Below are 10,352 nucleotides of genomic sequence, written 5' to 3'. Positions count from 1 at the left end.
TTCCCCCTCTATTGGTAGCATATGCTCTGATTTAGTACTGTAATTTTTTTTTTTTTTTTTTTTTTTTTTTTTTCCAGCGGACTCAACCCTCTTGACAGCCTCTGGTGATTTTCAAAGTTCCACAAGCCAGTGGTTTAAAAAAACTGAACCAACTTAAAAGTTCAGGGGAGCAGCCGCAGTCACATGTTTGTTCCTTATGTTTCAAGGTTATATGGAAGAAAAGCTACGGCAAACCAAGTCTAAATAGATGAGAATGAGGACATATGGGCTGTAATAGACGTTTAATGCACAGTACATAAACGTATCAATAAACAGGAATTGCTTTTCATCCATGTGGGTCCTGCTAACATTTCTGGATGACATTCTGAATGGTGAATAAATGCAAAACTACAGCAGGGCAACAAAATGATTGTGCCTTTTAATTTAAGTAACTTTATGAACTGAAATTCAAATATATTTCATTCTTAGTAAATCAGCTCTTTTTCCCAGCATTGCACTACCTTAACGGAATTAGAACAGCAATGTAGTAAACGTAATTATTGTGATGTTATTACAACGTTTATACAGATTACTATCTATCTATCTATCTATCTATCTATCTATCTATGCTACTACAGTTCACTGAAGCAAGCCTAGTTATGGGATAGTATGCAGAACTGTTTATGGTTGAAATCTATGATCAGTAATCAAAGATGTATTTATTGTTCTATCAAATGAGAAAGTTTTTGGGAAAGGCTTGACCATATGACATATTTATTATTCACTGTAATGACAAACTGGTACTTAAGAAACACACCACCAACCACGGACATGATAGCATACATGATTTTTTTTTTTTTTCTTTCCTTAAGATGTTTGGATAGTGTTATATTAATGTTCACACATTTAACGGTGAACAGTTTTTATGCAGGTTCTTAAATAATAAACAGACGCGCATACAAAACTGATAAACTGAGACGTGGTGATAAAATTAAATATTAATAATAATGATAATAACAATTGCCTATGCATGCATTTGTGCGAGAGACATTATATGTTTATGTGTTTACCAAATATTATTCAGAAGCAGCAAAATCACGAAGAAACATTTCTGAGATAGACGGTTTTATTTAAGAAAAAGGATGTTACAAAGACAGTGGGAATAACGTAATGGAAAATCATAATGAAATGGGAATGATAAAAGAGCCACACGTACCCACATTTGAAACCCATTGTTTATTAAATGAGAACATAATGAGAAGATATAAATGTGAAAAGGGTAAATTGTAGTGAACAGTGGGTTATTGCAGCTCCAGTTCAAACATAATACTGTATACAGTGTGTATAAAGTGCACAATGAGAATAATAGTGTTGCGCTTTGTTACCACAATGACAACTTCAGCTTTTTAATTGCTCATGTACTCCTTATTAACATATAAATGTAAGTTTAAAAATGTTATGACTTATAATTAATATAACATTATTAGGATTTTCATTTGTTGACAAAATAAAAAGCAATGTTAATGAGTCATATATGACTTTAATTTCTTTCTTTTTTTAATGAGAATGAGGAACGAGACATATTTTTTTCATCAAGAATCTCTTTCCCTTTAGGACCATGCAGATTTAAAACTCGAGACCCCCTCACCACCACCACCCCTCTCCGTCGTAGTCTGGCAAAGCACCAAGTAGCACAAGTGCCGACTAGCCAATAGGGTTCAGGGGGCGGTCCCTGAGCTCTGACCAGTCACACACGGTCCCTTTCCTTATATGGGAGCGCGTCTCCATGGTAACGTGTGCTAAGTTGCAGCAGTCGTGTCAAAGTTCACTATATAGAGAGCTCGGTGAGCTGATCAGAGAGAAAGCACTCTGCCAGCCCCGCTCCTACAAATCGCAATCACTTCCTAAACCTCCCCCCTTTTTAACATATTTGATCACTTTGATTCTTTGCGTCTTTTTTTCCGTATTATTTATACGCGCATGAAGGAGGTTCTATAGGTTGCGATCCTTTATTATTATTATTGTTATCATTATTATTAGTCTTCGCTCGCCGGAGAGTTGACTTCATATTTTGACTCCGGCGCGAGCTCCGGCCGCGCGCTGCCGTCGCTCGTGCCGCCGCCGCCGCAATAAGAAGCAGAAAAAAGGGAAAGAAGAAGCAATAATTTTTACCACTTGATGGTTTTTCTTCTGGACTCCTGCAGGAACTTGGGATCGCTCGCTCCTGGTTGTCTTTGAAAGTTGACTTTCTCTTTTGTTTCAATTCTTTTTAAAAAAAAAAAAAAAAAAATCTCTGCATCTCCATGCGCCGATAATCTGAAACATTTGCGTCAACTTATGTTGCATCTAAAAACGCATTTCAATTTAAATTTTATTATTTTTCTCTTTTTCTCCTTGATGGGCTTCCTGAATGGCTGACTGCAAGCGAGCCCGGACTTGGCCTCTGAGCGCACGGTTGTTCAGTTTGTCATCGCCCCAGGTTTAGAAGAAAAAGAAACATTCGACATTTCTTCTTTCGTCCTAAATAAAATACATTTTGATGGTATTTTTGCGCAAGTTTCCACGGACTCTTTGTGCGAACATCACCGGCAGTTACTGCTCTCAGCGCTGGTGTGTGTCGTGAGCTGCGCGCTCATATTCTTCCAAGACATTTTTAATAACCGAGACCACGACGTCAAAAACGGGAGACAAAAAAAGTTTCTTAACGCTGACTGATAGATATGGCAATGGTAGTGTGGAGAAGCTCCCAGGACGATGTGGCCGAGACGCAGAGCACCCTGTCTTCTCAAGGAGGACCGCTATCCCTTCCCACCCACCAGCCAGGCCAGCTGAACCTGGCCGCCTCTCAGGCAGCCCCTCCGACCCCGCACACGCCGGTCCAAGGCGGACCCCCGAGCACCACGGCGCAGTCCACGCCGACCAACCAGAGCGGCCAGAACCAGGCGGTGGAGAAGCAGCAGCCGCAGCACATCGAGTGCGTGGTGTGCGGGGACAAGTCGAGCGGCAAACACTACGGCCAGTTCACATGCGAGGGCTGCAAGAGCTTCTTCAAGCGGAGCGTCCGCAGGAACCTCACTTACACATGTCGGGCCAACAGGAACTGTCCCATCGACCAGCACCACCGCAATCAGTGTCAGTACTGCCGACTCAAAAAATGCCTCAAAGTGGGCATGAGACGGGAAGGTATTGGGATGTTTTCTTTCCTTATCCATGTCTTTGTTGTGTGTTTTCTTTCTGCGTTTATTTTCAATTTTATTTCGTGATGCGCTCGACCTTCTCTTCCCCCCCGAACCCCCCGGCCGACTCTTCTTCTCAAGGCTGCCCGGCAGAAACAGGCGAAGGAACCGCCTTCCTCACTAACTCACCCGTCTCGTTCCTCGTTTTTTCTCCCATTCTCACAAACTGCTGCGTTCGTTGTCACCCGCCGCTTCGCGTTACTGTAGTAATCACCGCACGGCGACGGTTTACCACGGTATGCCGCGAATGTCCCCCCTTAGTCCCGGCGGAGATGGTGGCAACATTAACATGCATCTGGATTTGAATAACAGAAGTATGGCGAACCGGTGGACACACATCATTTTTTCCCCCCGTTTTTTTTTTTAAAAAATCACACGCGTTATGCGCTCGAAACCACCTCTATTTCATCTGCCTGACAATTAAGTAAAGTGCAGCGAACGTGATGCAGATTTAATCGTGTTTTGACTGCTGTGGGTTTATTTAAAACAGTCGAGATAAGGTTTCCTCGCTCGCGGAATTGGCCGAATAGCTAGCAGGCTAAGTAGGTTAAGGGTTAGCTAGCTGCTCCAACTGTCCTCGCCCCCTTTGTGCTTCACTTTAACGTGCTCCTTGTATTCCCTTTTCTTAAGGAAAGCGCGCATTTCTGTGAATTGCCATAAGGCTGCAGCTGAAATAACAGCACCCCTTTTGCAATGTGTATGTGTGTGTGTGTGTGTGTGTGTGTGTGTATGCAGTAGGCAAAGTATTGCGTTTTGTTTCCAGTAAGCGCAAGCAAAACGCGTAGAAAAAAAAAGACCTGCGAAAATGCACGGCACAGTTGTGTTGAGGTAATTTATGCAAAGGTAATAAAAACAGTGGCTGGGAATTGTGTGCCTGGCTTGTGCGTTTGTGTGGAATTCAGGCATCAATATATGTAGTTTCTCCTTTTGCTGCAGCGGTGCAAAGGGGACGGATGCCACCCACACAGCCGCACCACGGTCAGTTCGCCTTGACAAATGGGGATCCTCTACACTGCCATTCCTACTTGTCCGGATATATCTCTCTTCTTCTGAGAGCGGAGCCATACCCGACGTCCCGATATGGCAGCCAGTGCATGCAACCTAACAACATCATGGGCATCGAGAACATCTGTGAACTGGCAGCGAGGATGCTGTTTAGTGCCGTGGAGTGGGCCAGGAATATCCCCTTCTTCCCAGACCTGCAGATTACGGACCAGGTGGCCCTTCTCAGGTTGACCTGGAGCGAGCTGTTTGTGCTCAACGCTGCACAATGTTCAATGCCACTTCACGTGGCCCCTCTGTTGGCAGCGGCTGGCCTTCACGCCTCCCCCATGTCCGCAGACAGAGTGGTGGCCTTCATGGACCACATTAGGATCTTCCAAGAGCAAGTGGAAAAGCTGAAAGCTTTGCACGTCGACTCTGCAGAATACAGCTGCCTGAAGGCCATAGTGCTCTTCACCACAGGTAAGGGTTCGCTTGTGTTCTGCATGTGTCACCGATATGTCACCTGCGCTCGCCGCTCTGATGCAGCTTTCAGCTCACGGCTTCAACTGACGATATCAATGCTTTTCTGTGCGCTTTGGCCACTTTTCGAAATGGATGCTGAGGACTGCGCCGCAACGCGTGATTTGCTATTATGCTCGCAGAAGCATAAATATCTACCAGCCGGACGACGCATTATATAGCGAGTCAAGGAAACAACTAAGAAAAACAAAGTCAAATTTTTGACGTTAGAGGATGCATTTATTAATGATGACGTCTGTGTCAACAGTGCAGTTATTCAAATATTACTTTCTAGCACGGGTCAGGATTCCCGCCCAGTTATTTTCCCTTAAATATGAAGAGGGAATATTGTTTTAATTTAAAAAAAGTGGAAATTAACAAAATTTTCTCAGGAAAAAAAAATTGTGATAAAACCAGGAAAAGTGTGTTGTGTCCTGTAGCGTGGTGTGTTGTAGGCCTATTTCGGAGTTAGTGTGAAATCTTGTGCACTACTAAGAGGCCACATTGGCAGTGGTGTACAACTTAAGTGTAAAGTTGTGAGCTTTAAGATTATTTCTTTAATTAATGGTTGTTTCACACTATACATGGCGTTTTGTGCTTATCAGCCCTTTGTCAGCTATTAATGTTGCATTTATGTGCAATGACAGCTATTAATGCTGTCATGTTTTGAGGTTGAAGTGAGAGGCTTAGAGCGAAGAAAGGACATCGACCGACCCAATGTCCTCATCGCACATGTACCATCACCATCATAGAAAAACCTGTTGGCACGGCAGCATATAGTTCAAATTGTTTTCCTAAGATACCATTTAAGTTAAAGATTGAAAAATAATTAATTGAGGTTTTTTTTTTTTTCTTTCTTGGAAAATTAAGGAGTGTGTGGGAGGGGAAGGCTTCACAATCCTGTCCTTGTTATGGCCGGGTGAGCTGGGGCTCCAAGACATTCTCTGGAGCTCATCCAGAACAGGGTCACGACCCCAACTTCCACACTTTATTGTTACATTGCAGAATTAAGGGGGCGAAATAAAATTCGAGAACGGACATGAGGCATCAAACATGTCCATGTCAGTACGCCTCACTTGCACGTTTATTAATATGTTTGAGATGAGCCTGCTGTCCACACACAGTGGTCGAAATGGTGGAAGGAGCGCCTGCCTTGTTACTGGATGGAGATTCGCTCCCTCTCCACATCCTCCGAATTCGTCGTGCGCGGCTCGCCTTATTAGGCGACACTTTATACGGTGTGCGTATGAAAACTGTTTAGTGCATCTGAAATGCCGCTTTTTGTCTTTGCGAAAGCGCTGCCTCGGAGGCTTTGCGCGGATAATGGCAACGCAGGCGGGCTGACGAGGCTGCGGCTCGACGGCCATGTTTACTGCAGCTGCCGCACGTCAGGCGCTCGCAGGCGTCCTCCGGCTCCGGTCGGCGCGCGGCGGCCCAGCTCGTGACCCGGCACATTGCGCGGGCTCTGGCGCGTAGGAGCCGTGCTACTGCGTTTCGAGTGTAGAAGTCAAGTTTGCCACAGACAGTCAAGTTGTGCGTTCCCGATGAACAGAAACTGCGGGAAAGCCGAGCCCCTCCGCCGAACCAGTTGTTGTTATTATTGTTATTATTATTATTATTATTATTATTATTATTTCTCATAGTCGCAAGGAAGGACACAACAGAGTGCATTCCTCCGCGACAACGCATTTATAACGCGAGACGGACGAAGGCCGTCCTTCATCTCAGCGCCGAGTTCATTTTGCCTCGCCCGTATTTTAAAATCCGCTTTCTGAAGTATACGGTGAAAATTAAAGGTGTAAGTGCGCGAGGGCACGCGCGTTGTGTGCGCGGCCTACACTGTGTGTTTTGTAAAAGAGCGCGCGACGTGATTTCGACGTAAACTTCGCATAGTGTGCGGCCTTGCAGTAGTCTAGAAACATGAGCACAGCGCCGAGGGAAGCTTTCTCCGACGATTTTTTATTAAGAAGCCACATTTGGGGAGAGTTATTTCCCCTTTATTCTGTGGAAAAATCCTCCCTCATGTTGCTGCTGGAACAGGGGAGTGCAAAGGAAAGGCGGAGAAAATTTTCAATTTAAATGTCCTCAGTGCATGTGGTCTGTGGAAATGTGCTCATTTTTGCCATTCTTGATGGCAGGATGTAAGGATATGTGATGTATAATTGTAGGGTTTTCCTGTGACATTATTTTTGGGAAGAGAGTTATGATTATGATAATGGTGATTATTATTATTATTAGTAGTAGTAGTAGTAGTAGTAGTGGTAGTAATAGTAGTGGTAGTAGAGCATTGGTATTATAGTGTTACCGAGACCATTGTCAAAGGCAACTTACAGCGCAGGGTTTGTACAAAGAGGTGTGAGGTCATGTGGCTGATGTGTGACCTGTTCTTCTCCCTTTCTCTTGTGCCCAGACGCCTGTGGTCTCTCGGACGTGGCCCATGTGGAGAGTTTGCAGGAGAAGTCTCAGTGCGCTCTGGAGGAGTACGTGAGGAGCCAGTACCCCAACCAGCCCACCCGCTTTGGGAAGCTCTTACTGCGCCTGCCCTCCCTCCGCACCGTCTCCTCCTCCGTCATAGAGCAGTTGTTTTTCGTCCGCTTGGTAGGTAAAACCCCAATTGAAACCCTCATCAGGGATATGTTGCTGTCGGGAAGCAGTTTTAACTGGCCTTACATGTCAATCCAGTGAAGGAGGAAAAAGGAAAGAAAGGAGGAGGCTTTAAGACTACAATAGCGCTTCTTTTTAGGATGAAACAAGGCTGTTACACCAAGTTTACTCACACCAAGAGAGACATTTCCAATAATAAAGACTGTGAATGTTGAAAACATGAGACATTCAGTGAACTCTCAAAATCCATATAAAAAGCTCTCGTATCATTCTGAACAACTTGCTACTTATCATTTTGTAAAAAATAAATAAATAAATAAAAATGCATAAATAAGCAAATGATTTTTTTGGTAAATCTTTGAGGAAAATTAAACTATGAAGTGCATTTAAAAGGAATAATTCGGAAGAATATAGGAGAAAAAAAAAAAAAAAACAAGGATTCTTTTCCAGATACTACATTGTCCTGTGTTCATGTATCTATAGATGTTTGTATTTTTTTCTCCTTCTTGGTTCCAAACCGGCCTATGTGATTTTGTAGTATACCATTTTTAATATAACCATGGCTTCTTTGGAAACAGTAAAAATGATATTAAGATATATTCTTCAAGAATTAAAGGGAAGAACCATGGGCAATATCATAAAGCGTTAATACAGTGCTTAATGCTGCAAGCGCACTTACTGCTTAGAAGGGACCCAAAGTAAAAATCAATTTATATCACAATTAAGCAAATGTGCCCAGGATTGCTCGTTACAATTACAGTTTAGAGCCTTTTGCTCAAAACATCTAAACTTAAGATGGAAACCTTTCACCAAACCGTAACTTTACATAATGTTTTTAATACTTAATTCCACCGTTGCAACAGGTTTATAGTACGCATTGTTTATATTTAGCATTTTAAAATTTTTGAAGATGCTGTTGGCACTTGACATTTGCTGACGTGGAAAGCATCCAAGAAATCAGATTTGGTGTTTATTAAACTTGAGCTATTTAAGATCATTTTATGTACATTATGAGCATTTGAGTACAGGACATGTCTAGCTGTTTTGTGTTCATTCAGTAAAAAATACTAAATATGGGAATTCAAATGTGAACTATAGTAAGAAAGGTGTTTGGCTTTACAAGTGAGTTTTAATCAGGTATCCCATGTGGCTTTTCCTTTTGTGGATGGCCATTATCGGTAAAATGATTTAGTGGTATCTTAAAATAAAATTAGGTACGGGGTCAAGGGTCACTTTACCTTCTCTTGTAACACCCAAAATGCTTGATATCAGTATTATTTCCCTCGAAAAGCCTAAATGCATTAGATCGAATAATGCCCCACACAAGTCAAGCATTAAGTGCCTGTATTGCGGGACATTGTTAATTTGTTATTATGAGAAATGCAATTTAAGTGTTAAAAACCTTTGGAACACTGTAAGGTTTGAAGCGTCAGTCTTATGAGTGTGTAAATCACATAAAAGACAGCAATTAGAAGCAGTATTGTTGTAAATATAGGTCAGTTCCTTTCAATGACTTTTCCTTTATACGAAGTATATGTGATTAAGAAAATCTGTGGTTGCCATTTTTTTCAGTAATTCAAAATGTCTTCAAATTGAGTGACAGACTTAGCTAGTAGCACTGAAAGTTCTGTTTTTAATGTATATACATATTACAAAATAATGTTTTTTTTCATATGTATTTAGACTGTGAATGCATGGCCACAGGTCGCTAACCTATTTTACATTTGGTATATATAAATGTAAATGTTTTTTTTTTTTTTTTTGATTGTATAGATATAATCTGTGCATTCAGTACAATAGCCCTTGTATTTAAAAGAAGCAAAAGTTCAATAGTAAGACTTAACAGGGTGAGCTGGTTTGGAAGGGGGTAGCTATTTTGTTTTAGTGTTCTGCTCCTTTTCGGTCTGTAACAGATGCTTTGTGTGTGAAAGGTTGCAATTTTGTTGTTGTTTTGAGGCTTTTCTTCAACACACAAGGCACCATGTTGTGGTTGGAAAAAAGGGATCATATTGTATAGTTGATTGAACAGTGCTCTTTGACTGTTCCTATGCCACATATGGACCAGAGAATGATACATGATTGTAATTATAAACAGTTTAAACAACTGACCCACGTTTTTATATATAAATATATAAAAATATATTACTGCAGGGTATTGATAACGTATAGATACTTTTTTTATTATTATTATGATTACTATTAATTGCAAGTGATATATGTGAGTGTGTGTGGAAGTTTATAGTTGAAAACAATCTTGTTTGTTTGTGTTAGCTTATTGTAAACAAGCATTCTGCTGTAAATTTGTTCTTGGTATTAAATTATAATTTATGAATTTGAAATCAAAATGCCATTCTCTGCTTTGTTATTGATTATATAACCTGAAACAACATTTGTGTATGAGAGAGAAATATTTATTTTGCAGTGATTTTGGGTTTTGTGTGCCTGCACGCATGAGTGTGCGTGCGTGTGTGTGTGTGTGTGTGTGTGTGTGTGTGTGTGAGAAAGAGAGAGAGAGAGAGAGAGAGAAAGAAATAGATAGCAAGAGTTAGAAAGTGAGTGAGTGAGTGAGTGAGTAACTGAGCGAGTGAGAGAGGTGGAGATATTGCGCCTGCTGAGGAATTAGAGGCCTGGATTCAACTTAATGTTGGCTTTGAACATTGTGGTCATGTAACACTAATCATGTTTAGTGTGTATATTAGGACGATGCCATGGGAAGGAAAGCTGGTACGGATGTTTCATCAAATGTCTCATTTGAAATGTGGTTTGATGAGTGATTTACTCGAAACCTGCAAAGCTTTGCTCTGACAAGTTAACATTCAACAGAGGTGTTGCTTTATGTCGTGTGTCCCCATAGTAACTCTGGACCCATGTTCACTGTACAACTTCTCGTTCTTAAGGGCACGTTCAGCTGCCTTGTTTTGAAATTGGCAGAATAGCTGGATGTTGAAATAGAAAAAGCTGAGATGTTCCATTTTCAGGAGTGAGAAATATTCTTTAAATGCATCAGTTACAAGAAAGGTTACTGGCATT

General features: G+C 41.6%; 1 protein-coding gene across 1 annotated transcript; it reads left to right on the top strand.

The window, feature by feature from the left end:
• Positions 1–1,725: 1,725 nt before the first annotated feature.
• On the top strand, positions 1,726–9,469 carry LOC108926519 (COUP transcription factor 2-like). Its single transcript, XM_018739241.2, has 3 exons — positions 1,726–3,162; positions 4,152–4,679; positions 7,129–9,469. The coding sequence occupies exons 1-3, from the start codon at positions 2,700–2,702 to the stop codon at positions 7,401–7,403; spliced, it is 1,266 nt and encodes a 421-aa protein (XP_018594757.1). The 5' UTR covers positions 1,726–2,699; the 3' UTR covers positions 7,404–9,469.
• The last annotated feature ends 883 nt before the right edge of the window (positions 9,470–10,352 follow it).

This window comes from Scleropages formosus, chromosome 7 (assembly GCF_900964775.1).
Source record: "Scleropages formosus chromosome 7, fSclFor1.1, whole genome shotgun sequence".
Lineage (NCBI taxonomy): Eukaryota > Metazoa > Chordata > Actinopteri > Osteoglossiformes > Osteoglossidae > Scleropages > Scleropages formosus.
This window is presented reverse-complemented; position numbering and strand designations above follow the sequence as displayed.